We start from the raw sequence: 21,084 nt of genomic DNA on the forward strand, positions 1-21,084 counted from the left end.
GGATAAAATAATCTATGTAATTCTCTAGGTTGAGGGGTTCTTAACCTTGGTTTCATAACCTCCCTAAGGGTCTATGTACACATTTTAGGTGAATTAAGTGAAGTTGTTTGGTTTTTTTAAAATATATTTTGATAACTAATTCATTATAACTGGATTCCTTTATAATACTGTATGTTTTATTTTATATATTTAAAAACATTGAGAAGAAATTCATAGGTTTTTTCCAGACTGCCAAAGGGGGCGGGGGGAGTACATGACACACAAAAAAAGGTTCAGAATCCCTTTCTAGGACTACTTATTCTAAGTATGTCTTCACTTATAAAACCTGTAATTGCTTTCAGAGAATTGATTAGTTGTCATAAGTATAAAAGGCATATATTTATTTCTGAAACAAAGATACAGATTTTGTTTATCCATCCACAAAATTATACTTGTGATCTGACTTCTCTGAAGATTTTGATTAACTTTCCAGTTGGCTAGCTCTTTCCTAGCTTGTCATCTGGCCAAATATATTATGTTACTTAGATTTAATTTAAATTCATTACAGAATAAAATGATTCTTTAAGTAGGATTTTACTTTTGTTGAACTGTACAACATAATCATTTTGTTTCTGTTTATTTAACTTGGGAGATGTTAAATTTGCCCTTTTCATTTATCTACATAAAGTTTGAAAGTATCTAAATCATGTGCACTCCAGAGATAAAATATATAATATCTTCTTATGACTAGTTTTGTTTGGGGATTTAGCATCATAAATTACTTCTAAAAAGAATGAATGTTTATAATTAGTTCATCTGAGCTTTGACATTTTGTAAAAAGAAAAACAAACAAACAAAACCACACACACAATATGACCATGCTTTACAAAGTTATGAAGTTATGATTTGAATTCAGAATTATAATGTTGGGAACAAATATTTTTTTCAGATTACAAATTATATAAGTATTATTGACAAGTCACTTAAAATTTGTTTTTACAAGTAGTTTAAGAATCAGTAATTTAAGAAAAATATCTCTGGCCTTTTACTCTTGATTCGTTATTTTAATTTCAATGAAATAACTGTAATAAATCTCCCAAAATAACTTTAAATGTTGAAGTCTTTAAACAGACATTTTCCATTGATTAAAAAAATTAATTGTACTCTAATTTTCTTTAAAGTAAATCACATTTTATACATTTTCAAAGAAGCCAAATAGGAAATGTGACTTTTTTATTTTTAAAAAAGACTATCCTTTTGCCAATTCTGACACTGGATTTCAAAATTTATAAATTAATGATTTTATAGTTGGTTTATATTTTTGAAGATAAACAAGTTCTGTGAGTTAGAGCAGATTTTTAACTATAACTAGATAATAGAAATTTTTTTTAAATTGTGTTTTGGAACCAGCACATACCATAATGAATATGCATGTAGAACATTAATTCAAATATTTCTGCTGCCTAAAGTTTAGCCATGTCCCATAGCAGCCTAAATTGCTATCTATATCCCACCCCCTTTTGCCTTGGGGCTCCTTGCTTGCTGTCTCTCAATCTCATTTTGCCTCTGTCTCCTTTTATAAATGAGAGGAGGAAAATTTTCTTCCACTGAACGGGCAAAGAGGTTAAAGAAAAAATAATCTTGAGAAGTTTTTATTTGTGCCAATACAGAAGTGCTTTGTGGTGGGCCATCTGGATTGGGAGGATTTCCTCAGAATTCCAAGTATGCCGGCAGATTTAGAGAGCTGGGATTTGTTCTGAACTCTGGGAAAGCAGCAGGAAACATAGACAAGAACTGGTTCATAGAGTTTGTAATGTAGGTGGCAAGAATGGAAGACAGTTTGCCTAGTCTCAATTCACTGTGTAATACTTCTCTTATAAACTTCTGTATTGGTAAAGTATCTTTATTTTTTCCTGGGAATTCAAATGGAGGTGTCACAAACTTTATTACTTATGACCAAAAAAAAAAAAAAAGTCATGTTAGAAGACAAAAAGAACAAATTTTCCTTTGATCAGGTCTTTTTGAAACATGTGTGCCAATAAATAATATAAATGTGTGCCTGCATATTTTTGCAAAATACTCTTAATTTCACTTAACTCTGAATCCCTCTTTTTAAACAAAGATAATGTTTTCCAAGGAGTTATACTAGTTTATTAGAGATCAATTTAAAGAACTAAAAAGAAAGGTTTTTCGAAAAATTAAATATAACTGCATAAAATCACAGAGCAGTAGGAAAGTAGTAGCTTAAATCTTAATATACAAGGGAAAATTTTCATGGTAGTTTTTAAATTGAAATCTAAATCATTTAAATAATCAGAAATTCCTAACAACTTAAGAGTTATTTTTTAAGAAGTCTTAAGAAACTTTATCTAAAATTGTACTAGCTAAATGTTTTTAATCTTTACATTAAGGTTTTGAAAGCAACCACCTTAATTAAAAGGGTACTTTTAGATGTGGTTAAAAAGTATTCCATAGGAAATAGTAATTGTAGAAACTTTCTAGTGTGATTGCAAACTAGGTTTCCTCAATTTTCTTTTTTCCTTTTAATCTCTGTCTGCATGTGGATTTTTTGTAAGACTTTTACAAAAAAAAAAAAAATAGTATGTTAAAGGACATAATTGCTTTTTTTTTTTTTACTTTAATGATAAGTTATTATTTGCAAGTATCTATGTTCAGAGAATACTTTTAGTTTATAATAGTAGCCTTCAAATTGCTATTTGCTAAACATTTTCTAAAATTTAACTATTAGAACAACTTGACTAGAAAAGACTTCTTTTTTAAAAACATATATAGGTGTTACATTAGATAAATAGATAACAGTTGGTATTAATATCACTAATTTAAAAATATATGTGAACTTTGAATATAAGGTTATATCTGTATATGATTTTCCATGATAAATTAGCTACTTCAGAATTCTAAATGCTTTCACTTAAGAAATTTTGTTCTTGTATGATAATTTATAAGTCATTTCTGTCATATCTTTAAAAATAAATTTAGGTAACTTTTATAAATAGAACACTATAAGATAATGTGATTAAACTTCCAGAGTATTTTATTGATCCATGATCTTCAATTAAGTTTTTGGTTTTTACAGCAACACTAATTGAACCATTAGTCCACAATATCTTTGTGAAGTTAATGCTGAAAATGTATATTTTTATGAAATTTATCATAATTGTTGTTCCATTTTTTATGTAGTTGGCAGACAGATTTACCAAAAAAAAACATTGTATTCAGATTATGATGAATGAAAACATTTACTATACAATTAATATTACGTTTTTAAAGTAATCATTGTATAATTTTATCTTGTAAAGAAATCTACTAAAAACAGGGTTTTGGGGGGACCCAAACTGAACTTATTAAAACAGTTGGTTCACCTTAAATACTGTATTTTCTGTTCATTATATCAAATTTTAGGCCCCATTGAATTAGAAAATATAACTGTGCATTCTTTGACTCAGATGTAAATATGAGGTCCATTTTCATTACATAATTATGTTTTGCAATGTTCATACTTCAGGGTTCTCAACTATGGTACCATGGGGTGCCACAGAGAACTCATAAAGGCATCCTGGAAAATTTAAAATTTTCAAGGGAAATGAATTACATCAAGCTAGTAATGAGTAGCTATTTTCAACATGAAATTGCACTACATTCCCTCCTACTTCTCAAATGATTAAAATGTGGTTTTGTTTATTCTTATTTTGGCTATGCCAGTAACTTCTCTACTTACTAGTTTATGATGCTATATCTTTTCATAATTTATTTTTGATAGTGTGGCTATGTTTTAAAAAAGGGAGAGCACTACCCAAAAATCGGTGTGGAGCAGAAAATGAGGATGATATGGGGTTCAACTTAATTAAAAGATTTCTTTTTGAAAATTTAAAAAAAGAAAACAGGATTTGAAAAATAGTGCTGTGTGCAGTAGTTGCACACGTCCCATTATCAAGTAATTGTGGTTATTTAAGAATAAAATAAGTGTTACATTTTTCTTTCAATTTTTCTCTAATTTTTTTCATAGGTTACTGAGTTGTCAGGACATACTTTTTAAGTTGTTTAAACCTAATTACTTAAACAGAACTGTTAAATATTACTTTTGCCCTAGAGGATGCTGTAAAAGAAAAAATACTGACACTGAAGGTGCTATGAACTAAAAAAGTTTGAGAACTTTTATTAGTCTTATGTAGATGAAAACTAGGTCATTTTGTTTCTGTGTGTTTATTAGATTTAAACCAAAAAAGAAGGTATTTTATCTCAGCCTATGGTAATTTCCCATCCCTATTTTTCCCCATCCTACTTGTGCCTAGATAATTTAATCACTTAGAAGGGTTTTTATGTCCTGATTAAAGGTTTATATTTAGAAAATGTACCTCAAAGTTAATTTTTTGTTCATTCTGTCTTTTCACTGTGAATTCCTTTCTTGAATTTGCCATTTTAATCAATGTTGGAAACATAGTAAAGGAGCAAATTAAAGACACTTCTGACTTTGCACTGTGTTCTTCTAGGAGTTACAGGTGTCATAGTGGTGAAAATTAAGTAGAGTTAAACCATTTCAGGTTTTCTCTCTTCCTGTCTTCCTCTTTGGAAATGAAGGGTAATATAGATAATTTCTTCATAGGTTGTTGTAAACTATGTTTGGAATTACCCTAAAGTTTTGCAAAGAAAAATGTGGTACTTTATGTACAACACTTCGCAAACTTTAAAACACTACATATAAATACTAGTTATTACTATTATTATTGAATTTATTTTTAGAACTATTTGCAAGTATAAATATGTTATTAGAACATTAATTCCTAACATTTTAGAATTATATTATATAACCTGTTACTTTGGGATTAATTTTTGTGATACTTTTTTGTTCCCTCATCCATAGCCTCAAAACATGAAACAATTATTATGTGACATATTTGTTATTTTGTTTTTAATTAAACTAAAATAACTTTGCCTTAGGAAAATTCCATTTTTCCTGAGATTATATGAAGTGTTTGGGGTTGGGGAGAACATCAGGTGTCAAAAAACAGGGTTTTAAAAATATTTCAAAATAATTCCTAGATATAAATTAAATTTATCTTTAAAAAAACAGACATTAAGATGATATTAGTAGAAATCCCTAATTCACATAGTTTCATGCTCTGCGGTATGGCCCCTGATGACAAAACGATTGAGTAAAAACTCCATCAGGCTTATGTGTTGATGATCACACACACATACACACACAGTAAACAGTTTACAAGGAAGAATACAGTTACTAGCTATGCTTATGTTTCATTGATCAGTTAATTTATTCTTTTCTGATGAGTGTTTCAGGTGATGGGAATATGATGAAAATCTTTCCAAGATTCTAAATGCCTATAAAATGAACATGTAAAGGAATACTACTATATTATGAGAAAGTAGATTAGATGTAAATGTTACCTTCCTAGCCCCATGAATATTGTAATCTTATGAGTACAGGTACAGCAAAGAAATTGGCTTAGGTGACAGAATCAGAATTGAAAGAGATTTTAGTGTCTCTTCAATGTGGATGTCCTTAAGGGACCCAGATTCAACATATCTAAAACATAACTTATCTTTGTAACAAAATCTACCCTTTCTCCAAACTTCCATATTGCTTTTGAGGGCACTGCCAAACATCCATTCATCCTTTCAGGTTTACACCCCAGGAGTTATTCTTTCCTGCTTCTCTCACACTGCACATATCTAGTCTTGTTGCCAGGACATCTCAGTTTTACCTCCTTATCTCATAGCCATCATCTTTTTCTACTTAATGTGACCACTATCCTCATGGTGTAACCACATTGGTTCCATTAAAAAAAAAAAAAATCTCTTTTTGACATTTAAAACACTTCACAACTCTGTTCCAAGTAATCTTCATAGCCTTATTATCTGCTATTACCCCTCATGCTTTGTTTGGTCCAACCAAACTGACCTAGCTGTTCCTCACACAGTACTCCACATACTTTCATTATGCTTTTGCATAGGCTTTCTTTTGTCTATTATACATTTTTCTCCTCACCTACTGCCTCTTAGCCATAATTTGCTTTAAAGATCAGGTTAAGCACTACCATTTACATCAGTAGTTTTCTGATTTCTATTCTTTCCTAGTTGTTTTACCTTTCTCCAAAAAAATTGCCATGTTATTATTTTATGTGTACTTCATTGATGCCCAGAAAAGTAAGCAATTTCATTCATTCAGGAAGCATTTATCAGTGCCCACTATGTGCCAGAAATTGTGCTCAATATTGGGGGATCTAATTCAGGCAAAAAGAAAGACACTCTCTGTTCTTAAAGAACTAGCATCATATTACATTTTTGTTAAATTAATTTAAAATATGATCAATCTAGCTTTTGTGAAGAGAGAAACTACTCTGAATTACAAAAAAAAAAACCACTTGAAAACAATGTCTAAATATTTTGTAATTTGCATACTCCTAAGACATGTTTCACATTATTTATACTGTGTATCTTTATATGTGTGTATAGATATAGATAGTTTGTATGTACTTGTCTCCTTAACAGAATGCAAGACCCTTGAGAATAGAGAATTTCACTATCGTCTTTGTCACTTCAGTAACTACAGTATTGATTCATTTATCTCTAGGAGTTCTTTTATCTCTTTTGTGTGTCTTGGAACCCTCTGTCAGTCTTGTGAAACCTATATTCCTCTTTTGGGAATAATGTTTTTAAATGTATAAAGTAAAATACATAGAAAACAGAAAGAAAAACAATTATATTGAAATTCATTTATCAAAGAAATTTTTTTTAGTTCTTTGATCTCTTTAAGTTTCTCCATGGGACTCTTTAGAAGTTCTTGCATTCCCAAGGGTAAGAACCCCTATTTTAGTCTAACTCAAGTTTGTGCCAGATTTCCATCTATAGTAATCAAAAATCTCTAATAAGTGAGAACCCAGTACCTTCCAAAATAACCCATTCAGCTTTTGTATAGTTTTTAGTAGTCTTGCCTGACATTAACTAAGTTTGTCCATTTGCAATTTCCATTAATTATTCTCAGGTTCTTTTTTCCTCTGGAGCCAAGCAGAATAATCTATTCCCTGAGATAACTTTTCAGATATTTGAACATATCAGTCATGACGCCTAATAAGTTTCTTCATCATAAAAGGGATAAAAATAGGCACCAAGAATGGTAAATAGAAATAGATTTGGGAAATTATAGATATCATATAAAAGTTCATAACATATGGAGCAACCATGACAAAATATCCATCACAGGTTACAAAGTTTTTGTTATTTATTATGTGAATTAACACAAGAATTAGGAAGGAAAGGAATTTTAATTGTGAACAAGGGGTAAAGCAAGTTCCCTAGTGAACTCACAATTAAGCAGGAAGAAGAAACTATTCAAGGGAAGATGTTGTTAGGTGTGACATAGAGGGTTTATCCAGAAAAGAAGTTAGCAAGGATTTCCATCTTGAGCACATCTTTTATAGGAGAAATATAATCTCTGAAGTTTCATACCATGACTTGGAAAGTCTCTGTGGAGAAGGAGAAATAAAAGTGGAGATATAGAATGTATATCGAGATATCGAGACTGCCTTAAAAGATAATCTGGGAAATCTTAGATCCACAGGGCTTAACAAAACAGTCTGAGAAGTTCCCAAAAGATTGTTTAAAGATGCTAATAAGTCTGCCTACTTTGCCTCTCCTTACCCTAATCTATCCTTCATTTGGCCACTAAAATGATTTTCTAAAATTGAAAACCAGACCACATCACTCCTCTGCTCAGTAAACCAGTGGCTCCCTATCTCCAGGATCAACTCACAGTTCTTTTTGTTTGGTATTCAAAGTCCTTCATAATTTAGCTCAATCTTTATCTTTCCAATTTTCTTAATACCTTATTCCTGACCTACTGATATTGGACAAGGCATTCCATCTTTTGACTGGCATTCTCTCTGGCAGTTCTTCCATACTTGGAATGCGTTCCTTCTTTAGCTTCACTTATTGATTTTCCAGCTTCTTTTAATTTCCAACTAAAATTCTATCTTCTACAGAAAGCCCATTTTAATGTCTTGTAACTTTCCTATTTATCCTGTATATAATGTGTGTGGGTGTGTGTTATTTCTCCTATTAGATTGTGGGGTGACTAGGTGACACAGTGGGTAAGAGTTGTGGGCTCTGGAAGTCAGAAGGACTTGAGTCCTTTAAGACTTACTAGTTGTGTGGGAAAAGTCATTTAATCCTGTTTGCCTGTTCTTCAACGATAAAATGAGCTGGAAAAAGAAAGAGCAAACAAACTATTTTATTAACTTTGCCACAAAAATCCCAAATGGGGTCACATAGTTGGACATGATTAATTGACTAAACAACATTAAATGTTACTATTTAATTGATGGCTATGTCATAACATGTTCCACCATTCCCTATTGATAGGCTATGACAAAAGAACTATAAATAGTTGTGTAAATATAGGTCTTTTTTCCTTCTATCTTTGATCTCTTTTGGATGTAGACCTAGAATTGGTAGCATTGCATTAAAGTGTGTACAATTTAAGTTAATTTTTTCCAATTTGCTTTCTGGGATGGTTAGACTAGTTCATAACTCTAGTAATATCTGTTTTCCAACAGTCTATCCAACATGTCATTTTACTTTATTGTCAATTAACCATTCTAATGGGTATGAGGTAGTACTTTTAATTTGTATTTCTTTAATTGTTAGTTTTTTAGAGCATTTTTCAACAACTTAAATTTTGTAACTTGGATGTTACTTATCTGCTTCTGTATATTTGTGCCTAATCTATTTCCTACTCATTGTTTGTCACTGATTGCTTTCACTCTTGAGTATTCTGTTCCTCCAGATGGATTTTCTTGTTATTAGTATGTGTGTGTTTGTGTGTATTTGCTATAAAGTAATCTTCTGGTGGATTGATTGTTACATCAGGCCCTCAGTAAGTAAATTAATTTAGATGGTATTGTCATTTTTATCTTGTTGGCTTTGTCTACCCATGAACAATTAATATTTCTTTAATGATGTAAATCTGCTTTTGTTAAAGAATGTTTTAAATTGTGTTTCTATAGTTCCTAGATGTGTCTTGACCAGTAGAGTCCTAGAGATTTTATACTATGTATATTTATTTTAAATGTGATTTCTTTCTCTTCCTGCTAGATTTTGTTGAAATCCAGAAATGATAATGGTTTATGTGGATTTATTTATGTCCTATAACTGCCTAATATGTTCTCCATATTTAACAGTTAAAAACTTTAAATCTATAAATGGATATCTAGATGGTACAGTGAAGCTGATCATTCTAGAACAATCATTACTTTGTATATAGTACATCTCACTTTGTTCATGGAGGACTTCTCAGGGTTTTGGGGTTTTTTCTTGAGAGCATCCTGCTGAGCATTTATTTCCCAGAGAACAATAATATTCCATCACAAACACAAGCCATTCCTCAGTTGTTAGATATCTCCTCAATTTATAAATTTTTTTGTCCTGAGAAGATAACTGCTATGAATAGCATAGATCATTTTCCCTTTTTTTTTTTTTTTTACTTTTCAAAATTTCTTTTCTTTTGGTATTCATGCCAAATGTTGTTAGGTCAAAGGATATGTATGAATTTTTAGCCCTTTGGATACAGATCATATCTTTTGATCATTTATCAATTGGGGCATGCCTCTTATTTTTTTATAAATTTGACTCAGTTTCCTCTATGTTTGAGCAGTGAGGCTTTATCAGAGAAATTTGCCTCAATTTTTTTTTTTACAGTTAACTGTTGCTAATTGTATTTATCCCCATTTATTCTCTCTTTGTACCCTTAGCCTCCTCAAGTGCTTTGTTACTGAGCACTCCCCATATATGCCCTTTCTTTTATCATTTAGATAATTTGCACTATTCTGCTTCTCCCTTTCCCTTTCTCCTGTTACATTCATCTCTTACTTCTTAATTTCACCATTAAAAAGTAGATATTGTCCCTTCTTATATAACTCACACCTGTGCCCTCTGTACTCCTGCCATAATAATGATAATGTTCTAATGAGTTACAAGTATTATCTTCCCATATAGGAATGTAAATGGATAAACTTTATTAAGTTCCTTATGATATCAAATTTACCATTCAGCTCTGGTCTTTTCATCACAGATGCTTGAAAATCCTTTGTTTCATTGAATGACCACTTTTTCTGCTGAAGGATTATATTCATTTTGAAAGTGATTGTTGGTTCTATTCCTAGCTCCATTGCTCTCCAGAATATCATACTTCAAGCGCTTAGGTCCTTTAGTGTAGAAGTTGCTAAATCTCGTGTTATCCTGACTGTGGCTCCACTATAATTGAATTGTTTCTTTCTGGTTGCTTGCAATATTTTCTCCTTGACCTGGAAATTACAGAAATTGGCTATAATATTCCTGGGAGTTTTTATTTTGAAATCTCTGTCAGGAGGTGATCAATTTCTTTTTTACCCTCTGATTCTAGAATATCAGGACAGTTTTCCTTGATAAGTTCTTAAAAGATGATGTTCAAGCTTTTTTTTTTTTTTTTTTTTTTTTGATCATGGTTTTCAGATAGAGAAATAATTTTTAAATTATCTATTCTGGGTCTGTTTTCCAGGTCATTTGTTTTTCCAATGAGATATTTCACTTTTTTTTTCCTTTTTTTTTTTTTTCGGTTTTGCTTTTAATGTATCTTATTCTCAAAGAGACATTAGCTTCCATTGCTCGATTCTGTTTTTTTAAGGAATTATTTCCCTCAGTGAGCTTTTGTACCTCCTTTCCCAGTTGTCTAATTTTGCTTTTTAAGACATTGTTCTCATTAGTTTTTTATAATTTCCTTTTGTACCAATCTCAATTATTTTTCTAATTTTTCTTCTGTCTCTCTTAACTTGATTTTCAAAGTCCCTTTTGAGCTCTTCCATGGCCTGAACCCAATTCTTTATTTCTCTTGGAGGCTTTAGATGTAGGAGCTTGAACTTTGTTACCATTTTCTGAGTATGTGGTTTTTAAAAATTTTATTATTATAACTTTTTTTTTTGACAGTACATATGCATGGGTAATTTTTTACAACATTATCCCTTGCACTCACTTCTATTCCGAATTTTCTCCTCCTTCCCTCTACTCCCTCCCCTACATGGCAGGCAGTCCCATACATGTTAAATGTGTTATAATATATCCTAGATACAATCTATGTGTGCAGAACCGAATTTCTTGTTGCACAGGAAGAATTGGATTCAGAAGGTAAAAATAACCTGGGAAGAAAAACAAAAATGCAAACAGTTTACACTCATTTCCCAGTGTTCCTTCTCTGGGTGTAGCTGATTCTGTCCATCATTGATCAATTGGAACTGAATTAGATCTTCTCTTTGTTAAAGATATCCACTTCCATCAGAATGCATCCTCATACAATATCGTTACTGAAGTTACTGATTTCCTGGTTCTGCTCATTTCACTCAGCATCAGTTCTTGTAAGTCTCTCCAAGCATCCCAGTATTCATCCTTCTGGTCATTTCTTACAGAACAATAATATTCCATAACATTCATGTACCATAATTTACCCAGCCATTCTCCAATTGATGGGCATCCATTCATTTTCCAGTTTCTAACCACTACAAAAAGAGCTGCCACAAACATTTTGGCACATACAGGTCCCTATCCCTTCTTTAGTATTTCTTTGGGATATAAGCCTAGTAGTAGCACTGCTGGATCAAAGAGTATGCATAGTTTGATAACTTTTGGGGCATATGCTGGAACTCTGTCTTCCCAGAAATCAGCCGGAATCAGGATCACCAAAAGTCTTTATTCTTGGTCTCTTGAGGTCACCATCAGGGGATTAGATCTAGTAATCTCCACACCACCTTCCTCTCTCAACCCAGGAGAGAAATGCCTCAATTTCCTCCTCCTACTTCCCCCCCACGTCACTTCCCCCTCTTTGTCCTACCAATCAAGTCAGCACAGAACAGCTGAGGAGGGTCAACCTTCAAACAAGTTAATAGAGAACCATCCAATTGGCAGTTAGTCTCACATGCTACATTATCCAAATGCATTTGCTCAGTTCTAGCCCTTCACAGGCATAATTCCAGATTGCTCTCCAGAATGGTTGGATTCTTTCACAACTCCACCAACAATGTATCAGTGTCCCAATTTTCCCACAGCCCCTCCAACATTCATCATTATTTTTTCCTGTCATCTTAGCCAATATGACAGGTATGTCTTAATTTGTTGTCTTAATTTGCATTTCTCTGATCAATAGTGATTTGGAACACTTTCATATGAGTGAAAATAGTTTAAATTTTATCATCTGAAAATTGTCTGTTCATATCTTTTGACCATTTATCAATTGGAGAATGGCTTGATTTCTTATAAATTAGAGTCAGTTCTCTATATATTTTGGAAATGAGGCCTTTATCAGAACCTTTAACTGTAAAAATATTTTCACAGTTTACTTCCCTTCTAATCTTGTTTGCATTAGTTTTGTTTGTACAAAAGCTTTTTAATTTGATGTAATCAAAATTTTCTATTTTGTGATCAATAATGATCTCTAGTTCTCCTTTGGTCACAAATTCCTTCCTTCTCCACAAGTCTGAGAAGTAAACTATCCTATGTTCCTCTAATTTATTTATGATCTTGTTCTTTATGCCTAAATCATGGACCCATTTTGATCTTATCTTGGTATATGGTATTAAGTGTGGGTCTATGCCCAGTTTCTGCCATACTAATTTCCAGTTTTCCCAGCAGTTTTTGTCAAATAATGAATTCTTATCCCAAAAGTTGGGATCTTTGGGTTTGTCAAACACTAGATTGCTATAGTTGTTCACTATTTTGTCCTGTGAACCTAACCTATTCCACTGATCAAATAGTCTATTTCTTAGCCAATGCCAAATGGTTTTGGTGACTCCTGCTTTATAATATAGTTTTAGATGAGGTTCAGCTAGGCCACCTTCATTTGATTTTTTTTTCATTAATTCCCTTGAAATTCTCGACCTTTTGTTCTTCCATATGAATTTTGTTATTTTTTTCTAGGTCATTGAAATAGTTTCTTGGGAGTCTGATTGGTATAGCACTAAATAAATAGATTAGTTTAGGGAGTATTGTCATCTTGATTATATTTGCTCGGCCTATTCAAGAGCGCGCAATGTCTTTCCAATTATTTAAATCTGACTTTATTTTTGTGGCAAGTGTTTTGTAATTTTGCTCATATAATTCCTGACTTTCCTTTGGTAGATATATTCCCAAATATTTTATACTATCAACAGTTATTTTGAATGGAATTTCTCTTTGTATCTCTTGCTGTTGGATTTTGTTGGTGATGCATAAAAATGCTGAAGATTTATGTGGATTTATTTTGTATCCTGCCTGCAACTTTGCTAAAGTTGTGGATTATTTCTAATAGCTTTTTATTAGAATCTGAGTATGTGTTTTGATCTTCCTTGTAACCACAGTAACTTTGAATGATTGAAACTTTTTTTTTTTTCCTGCTCATTTTCCTAGCCTATTATTACCTTTAACTCTGTTGAAGTAGGACTATTTCTAGGCTAAAGGGTGCATGGTCCCAAGGTTTTGTGCAACTGTTTTCAGAGATCCTTCTAAGGATTGACAACTAGCAAACTTTTCTGCCTGGAACTGCCCCTGCCCCACAGTTAGCTTGTAAGGTCTAATGTGCTGGCCTAGGCTGGGGTTCCACCAACCTGGGTTGCACTGGGACTGCTCACCAGACTCCCACCTCATTGCCACAAACTGTCTCCATGGATTTTCTGAGTCCTCTCTGGTATTCCCAGGCTGAGAGATCCAAAAGCCTCCAGCACTGCTGCTGATTCAGAGGTCCCACCTCACTGGTGCTGCTGTCCAGGTGGGAGTGGTGCCAGGGCAGGGATTGCCCCTGGGTTCCTACTCTGGTTCCATAGACCTTTTTGGCTGTCCTTCCAGGTTCACCTTGGTGTCTCTGGGCTGAGAGTTCTGAAAGCTGAATCAGAAGTCTGGCCAGGCTGGGCTGGGGCTGCACCCACCATTGCACTAGGATTGAACAGATTCTCATCCTGTTGTCATAGACCTTGCCTGCTGAGCTTCTAACTTGCCGTTGGCTGGAAAATGTCCTACTCCATTATTTTGGGTGTTCTGATATTCTAAAATTTGTTTAGAATCATTATTTAAAAGAATTTGGAGCAGTTTAGGGGGAGAGGTTGGGCTAGTTCCTGCTTTACTCTGCCTCCCCATACTTTTTCAAAAGCTTGTTCTGCCTCTGTTGAAATAATTGTGATTTTTAAAATTAATAAAGTCAGTTATGTTTATAATTTTCTCAATAATAAACCAGTCCTGTATTCTGGTATGTGTATCCAGAGTGGCTGTAGTATATGACCTTTGTGATATAATGCTCTGATGTCTTTGATGCAAAAATTTAAAATAAAATAATAGTCAATGTTTTTAAGTTAGTTGTTATATAGTTTTCCTTGTTTTGACCTTTTGATTCAGGTATGAAGATAATATATTTATGTCATAAGGGGAGTTTGTTAGATCCTTCTGTACCTTATTTTTTCAAACAGTTGATGCAGATTTGGAATGAATTTTTCTTTAAAATTTTTAATTTTTTATATTTTCCCCATTTGCATGTAAAGACAGATTTTTACATTTATGTTTAAAATTTTTTTGATTTTCAAGCTGCATTTTTCCTTGTAGTTTTGTTTATAGATGTTTTAAAATAATTTTCTTTTATGTTTATGTCTTTAGCTTCTGTATCATCATAGTAGCTGTGGTGAGGTTCATTTTTGTTCATTTGCTCATTCTTCTTGCTTTTTCACTTTGGAATTTATATTATTTTTGTGATCTGCACACTTCTGGGGGGCATGTCTGGCCTAAGATTATCTTTTTATACCCTTCTGCTGCTTTCACAGCTCAGTCTGAGGACTTGTAAACTTTCAGTGCATCCAAAATATTGTGATTCAGAGAGAGGCCTGTCTTCTTATCTTTGAGTTCCTAAACTAAGTTTGGGTCTCTTGGTTTATACTTGTTTGAGAATTTCAGTAGACTACTCTCTGGTTCAGTCACTGTTAACTTCTATATGGTCAGAATAAAGTAACTTCCAGCTCTCCTTTTGTCTGGGACTCCTGCCCTAGTTATTCTATTGCAGACTTAGAAACTCTGTTGAAGTCTAGAACTGAGTCACTGTTCTCCTGGGATTAGAGCCACATAGTTCCATTTCTCAAACTTGTTCCTCATTCATTTTACAGTTAGAGTCCATACTTGTGACCCCTCCACTCTGCCCTAGAACTGGTTGGGCCACAGAGTTGCCACATCATATTTCTCCCCTAATGTTTCCTTCCTGTCCCTCATTTTCTGTGTCTACCCTCTTTCTATCCCTTTGTGTTAGAATGTTTCCTCCTGCTATTCATGCTTCTGGCCAGATCCTGTTCCTGCGTCCACATACTTCTCCATTTCCCTTATAATTTTCAGCTTTCTGACAGGTGTATTTTATAGGTCAATGTAGATAAGGGATGAGTTAGATAGACTCAATTGCTTCTTTTCACTCTCTCATATGACTATGCCTTTCTCACTGTGCCTTTGTACAGTTTGGCCACTTAACAGGCATCCACTAAATATTATCTTTGTGCCAAAGGCATTTATTAAGCATGTACAATATGCTAGGCATTATTCTAAGAATGGGAGATACAAATATACTCAAAAAGACAATTTCTACTTTCAAGGAGGAGTATCCAAGTGGTCCAAGAAGACTCTTCATGAGTCCACTCCAATATGTTTGTCAAGAAAACCCCAAATGGGGTTAAAAAGAATCAGAAACACTGACACAACAACACTTAAGGGACTAACATTATAATGGAGCAATTTAAGACATTAAAGAAGATCTGAAAGTGGGAGAAAGGAAGACAAAAGGAAGACCTGCCCTTCAGAGGCAGTACCAGCTAAGTTTGGAGACTAGTGTTTTTGTCATTATAAGAGGAGCTATCACAGATAACTTGTATTTAGGAATCCTTTTTCTCTTTCTTTCCTCTCTTTGGAGTATAGAACAACGATGATATCACTACAGGTTAAGGAATATAGACAACTTGGTGATTTTGGGGCCATAGTTCCAAATTGCTTTTGAAAATGAACCAGTTTACAACTTCTCCAAAAGTGCATTACTGTTCTTGTTTTCCAATATTTGTTTCTGCTCTTAAGGGCTCTTAATTTGATAGAAAAGACAAGAAGATGCAAGCAACTCTGTGCAAATAAGATACAAATGAGATAAATTGGAGAAAATCTCAGAGAGAAGGCAGTAGTAAGATCAAGAAAGACTAGGAAACAGAAGAGAGAAGGGGGCACATACAAAAGACGCTAAAAAGAGTAAATGACAAGACTTGACCACTATTTGGATTCAGGAAATAAGAGAATGGAGAGAGGAGAGAGAACTATAATAGGCATCTTGAATAAGACAGGAACCAGAAAAGCTACTTGAGATGAGGAGGGAGAGCATTGTGTACATGAGAGACAGCTTTTGTGAGAAGATGCAAGAGTCAGGAAGTGAAATCTTGTTCAAGAAACAGTAAGGAAGCCACAGAGTATAAAGAAGGAAGGTGTTAGAAGAAGCTAGATTATAAAGGGAAGAGCAAAGCATAATTTTATATTGGAGGTAACAGGTAGCTTTTGGACTTTTTGAATGGAGGAAAACATAATCAAACCTGTGCTTCAATAAGATTGATTTGACAATTGCCTGTAGGATGGATTGGAGTGAGCAATGACTTGCGAAAGAACGTAGACCAACAAGTAAGCTATTGCAGAACCTCTGGTGTGAGGTCCAGCAATAGTCAGAGCGGAGATATGTGAGAGATATTGCAGATAAAAAAGTCACTATAATATAATAGTCATTATAATAGAAAAATTGCAAACTCCATTATGTCACCTTCTTTTTTGTCTTTTCTGTTTCCAATTTTTTATTTCCCTTGTTTTTTTTGTAGTTTAGTGTTTTTTCACCAAAAGTAAGCATACACCTTCATATCCTTTAGCAGTGTCCTAAATCAAATGTATAGGTTTTCTCATTCCTGTATTGTAGCTTTATTAAGTCCAATTCATTGATTCAGGTTTAGAATTGGAATGAAATGAGGCAATTGTAGTACACAATCTTATAGTTAACAAAAGGAAGTTTATTATCCATAGCTTTGAAAGGATATTCTAGTAGGACACAGCATTGATACACAAAACAAACAAAAAAACCCAACTTCATAAGTATAAAATGGGGGCATAGATAGGTAAATTTTTTGGCTCTTTTTTAAAAGTTAGGGCTTTCAGGTAGTCTGATGTGTTTGTTTTGTTTTGTTTTGGCATTGAAAATACAAGAATTTATATTTAGTCCCTGTTGAATTTCATCTTCTTAGATTTAATCTAATGCTCTTCTCTTTCAAGATCCTTTTCAGTGCTGATACTAACTGTTCTTTGTGATATGATAACATCAAATTTGATGTGCTATATCACCGAAATCGTTAATAAAAATATTAAACAGGACAGGGCCAGCCACTGTTTTTCTCAGTCCAGCCTTCCAGCCAATGCTGAGTCCATCTGATTGTAATATCATCTGCTTCATCTCTCTCTCTGTCTCTCTCTCTCTCTTCTCCACAGAAATAGTATGAAAAGCCTGGCTAAAGAGTAGGATACTTTGCCCATTTCATTTCCCTCATCTCCTAGTTGAGAAATCCTGTCAAGGGGAAATAACCTATTTGTCGTGACCTGTTCTTGAAAGACCCATGAGAACTGTGTAATTGCCATTCCTTTTCTAGATGTTGGTCACCCATCTTTTTAATGATACCCTGAAAATTTCCCTAGGAATCAGTCAAGTTCACTAACTTACAGTTTGTAGACTATTCTTGTCCTACTTTTAAAAATTGGGACATTTGTCCTTCTCCAGTCTTGTGGGCACTTCTCCCATTTTCCATGATCTTTCAAATATCATAGACAATGGCTCAGCAATGACATTTGCTAGTTCTTTCACTTCCTTGAGGCTATGGCTCATCTTGGCTCAGGTGACTTGAATTTATCAGTGGCATCTAGGTGATCTTTTACTAACTCTTTATGTTTTTTGAGTAACATCTCTCATGTTTGTTTGTTTTTTTTTCCTGTTATTTCCAATTTACAAGTCATTATTCTTTGCAGAGAAAATAGAAAGAAAAAGAATTAAATTTCATTCTGTTGTCAGTTATCATTGTCTTATTTGTCCCAATCACAGTAATGGTATTCCTACCTTTTGTATACTCCACTGACTGTTATTTTTAGGATTGAGTGCTAACTCTTTTCTTTGGCATTTAAAACCCTTCACAACTTGACCAAGCTTACCTATTTCTTAATATTGTCTATGTTGTCTGTTAACCTTAGTGTATTATCTGGTTTTTGCAAAACTCCCCAAAATTACTCTCTCTGTTTCTCTGTGTCTCTCTTTGTCCCCCTTACCCTCTTTTCTCTCCTGCTCTTTTGGACAAGGCAGTAAGCATTAAGTAACATGCCCAGGGGAAGGTAATAATATAAAAGGGGGGGGGAGATATTTTATAAGTTTCTAAGCAATTGTACATATGACCACATTATTACTCCCTTTAAATACAGATTAGCTAAAGTATAGGCAGAATAGCTTTACAGGCTTGAGAGTAAGAAACAGATTCCCTCCCCCCCTTTTCCTAGTTTTCTAACTGGCATAGACTAATACTCAGAAAGCTTTGTCACTGGCAGCTCCACTTAATATTCTGTAGTCCTTGAGAAAGTCATAACTTGGGGCAGCTAGATGGCACCGGGGATAGAGCACCAAGCCCTGAAGTCAGGAGAACCTGAGTTTAAATTTGGCCTCAAACACTTAATACTTCCTAGCTGTGTGACCCTCAGCAAGTCACTTAACCCCAATTGTTTCAAGAGGAAAAAACTATTTGAATATAACATTAATTAAGTTAAATTCCCTTCTCCCCTGATAAATAGACTTCCCAAAAAATGGAGGGAGGTATGTGTATATGTAATTTGTATTGGGAACTCTGAGGGTAGATGGTCATGCAAGCAGAGTTTGTGTCACTTTGGGCATTCTGGACATTAGCCTTGGGTTCAAAAGAGCTATATAAATATGTTTGTAGTTCATGCAGAATAGAAAAAGAAAAGCAATCCATATATAATTTCACAGTTTGTTTTCATCTATAAGGATGGTGATAGCTGAGAAAATAATTTATAGTGACCAAAGATTCTCTAGAAAGTATACTATCTTTTAAGATACCATATTTTCTGAAAACAATTTGTATCCTATGATCTAGAGATGAAGCAGAAATAATACATGGATAGCTATACTGTAATACTATTATACAGCTATACTATATATTGTTCAGTACTCATCCTATTGAAATTTTGGTGAGAACAATTTATTGTTATATTAAAATGTTTCATTTTCAAGTTATGAAATAAATTTCAATAGAACAAATTGAGTAGTCAATCTATGAAAGAATAAATTCCTACTAGTTTTCATATTTTTTAAAATTAATTTACCTACTGTGTTTTTCTACTTAGATTTAGTCTTATGGAAATTATTTTGAAGATACTTTTTTCCCCCTTACTATTTTAATAGATGATAGTATCTCTGCTACAAGTACTTCTGATGTCCAAGATCGTCTCTCTGCCCTTGAGTTGCGAGTTCAGCAGCAAGAAGATGAAATCACAGTTCTGAAGGCAGCTTTGGCTGATGTGTTAAGGCGTCTTACAATCTCTGAAGATAATGTGGTATCTGTGAAAAAAACAGCTTCAAGTAAAGGTAATTAAGTAGCAGAAATATTTCCTTTTTCAGTGTATTCTAGTTTCCTTTGAAATGGGATATTCTTTTTTGATACTGTTTCTCTGTAAAAAATATTAATACTTAAATTTGTTAAAAATTTATTTTGAGGTTTTGTTCTTTTAATTTTTAATTTATTCTAGGTTTTATATATTGAGGGTTATATAAGCACACTGAACCTTATTGCCAATTCAAAATTTGTGATACTAAGTGCTTGAATTAGTTTATGACAAAGTTTTTCTAAATGATTTAGTCAGAAAATATTAATGGTAACCTACATAGAAGAAGCAGATATTCCAAGCCATTTCATAATCTTTTGTATGTACTATCTTCAAAAGGAAGCATAAGATCTCATCACAGGCATGTCTGACTAGGAAAATAGGTTGTTTTAACCTCAACAATGAAAGAGATGGGCAAATAGCTTTTCTGAGGTTGTAGTTTTAGAGCTGGAAAGAACTTCTAGTCATCTATTCCAATTTATTCTTTTTACAAGATGAGAAAACTAAGGCCTAGAGAGGTTCAGTGATTTGCCCTGGGAGGGAGAATTGAAATTGGAGCCTGAGTCATAAGCACAAAATTCAGCATTTTTCCCACCATTAAAGTCTGTCTTTCTAACATATTTTGTTCTGTTCTATTAATAATGGGAGATTTTTCTATTTCAAATGAGACATTTGAAGGGAGCCAGCTTTTATCAAAATCAGGAAGAAAAAAAAAAAAACTTTTCTTCCTTCTTAGACATGTACACACACAAACACATATGTCATTCAGTTAATTTTTATTCTTTATTCTGAACTATGCATATGCCAAATAAAATAGACATTTCTGTATATATAATAGTAGTACAGAAAAAGAGGATTGTAAATGAAATTGCTATTCTTTCTTATATATAGCTTTCAAGGAGTCTCTGAAATAGCTATACCAATTGCAAAAAGCAAATGACAAAAGAAGTAATGCAAGACATCCCAAGATTCATTTTTTCATCAGCTACACATCCTACCCCACCCCCTTCACTAGAAAACTTATCATCTCAGGGAATCCTTCAGCTTCTGCCTCCCAATAGAAGCACTAAAAAATGGAGCGAAAAACTCCCACAGTCTGCATGTAAAGAGACCTCAGATGCCCAACTAACCCTTCATTTTCCCATCTTTTGCACTCTTTAGATTCCACTTCACCATCAACATATCCTAATGCCAAGTATGCCTCTCTCCCCCTTCTAGCTTCCTTTGAAAATTGATTGTAAGCTTCTTGATTATAAGTTCATTAAGAAACATTTAGATTATAAACTCAATAGATGGTAATAGACAAGAGACTGTCTTCTTTTTTTTTTTTTTTTTTTTTCTTATTTGTGTCCTCAGTACGGTGCCTGACACATAATAGAT

The 21,084-nt window shown here is 33.3% G+C and overlaps 1 protein-coding gene across 9 annotated transcripts in view; it reads left to right on the top strand.

The window, feature by feature from the left end:
- Window positions 1-21,084, top strand: part of EML4 (EMAP like 4) — a 144,656-nt gene that overhangs the window by 41,461 nt on the left and 82,111 nt on the right. For all 9 annotated transcript variants that reach the window (XM_074286679.1, XM_074286682.1, XM_074286684.1 and 6 more), the window contains one exon: window positions 19,505-19,687. In XM_074286679.1, coding sequence (XP_074142780.1) covers window positions 19,505-19,687 — 183 coding nt within the window. The remainder of the gene's footprint in view (window positions 1-19,504; window positions 19,688-21,084) is intronic.

The sequence above is a fragment of the Sminthopsis crassicaudata genome, chromosome 2, assembly GCF_048593235.1.
Source record: "Sminthopsis crassicaudata isolate SCR6 chromosome 2, ASM4859323v1, whole genome shotgun sequence".
NCBI lineage: Eukaryota > Metazoa > Chordata > Mammalia > Dasyuromorphia > Dasyuridae > Sminthopsis > Sminthopsis crassicaudata.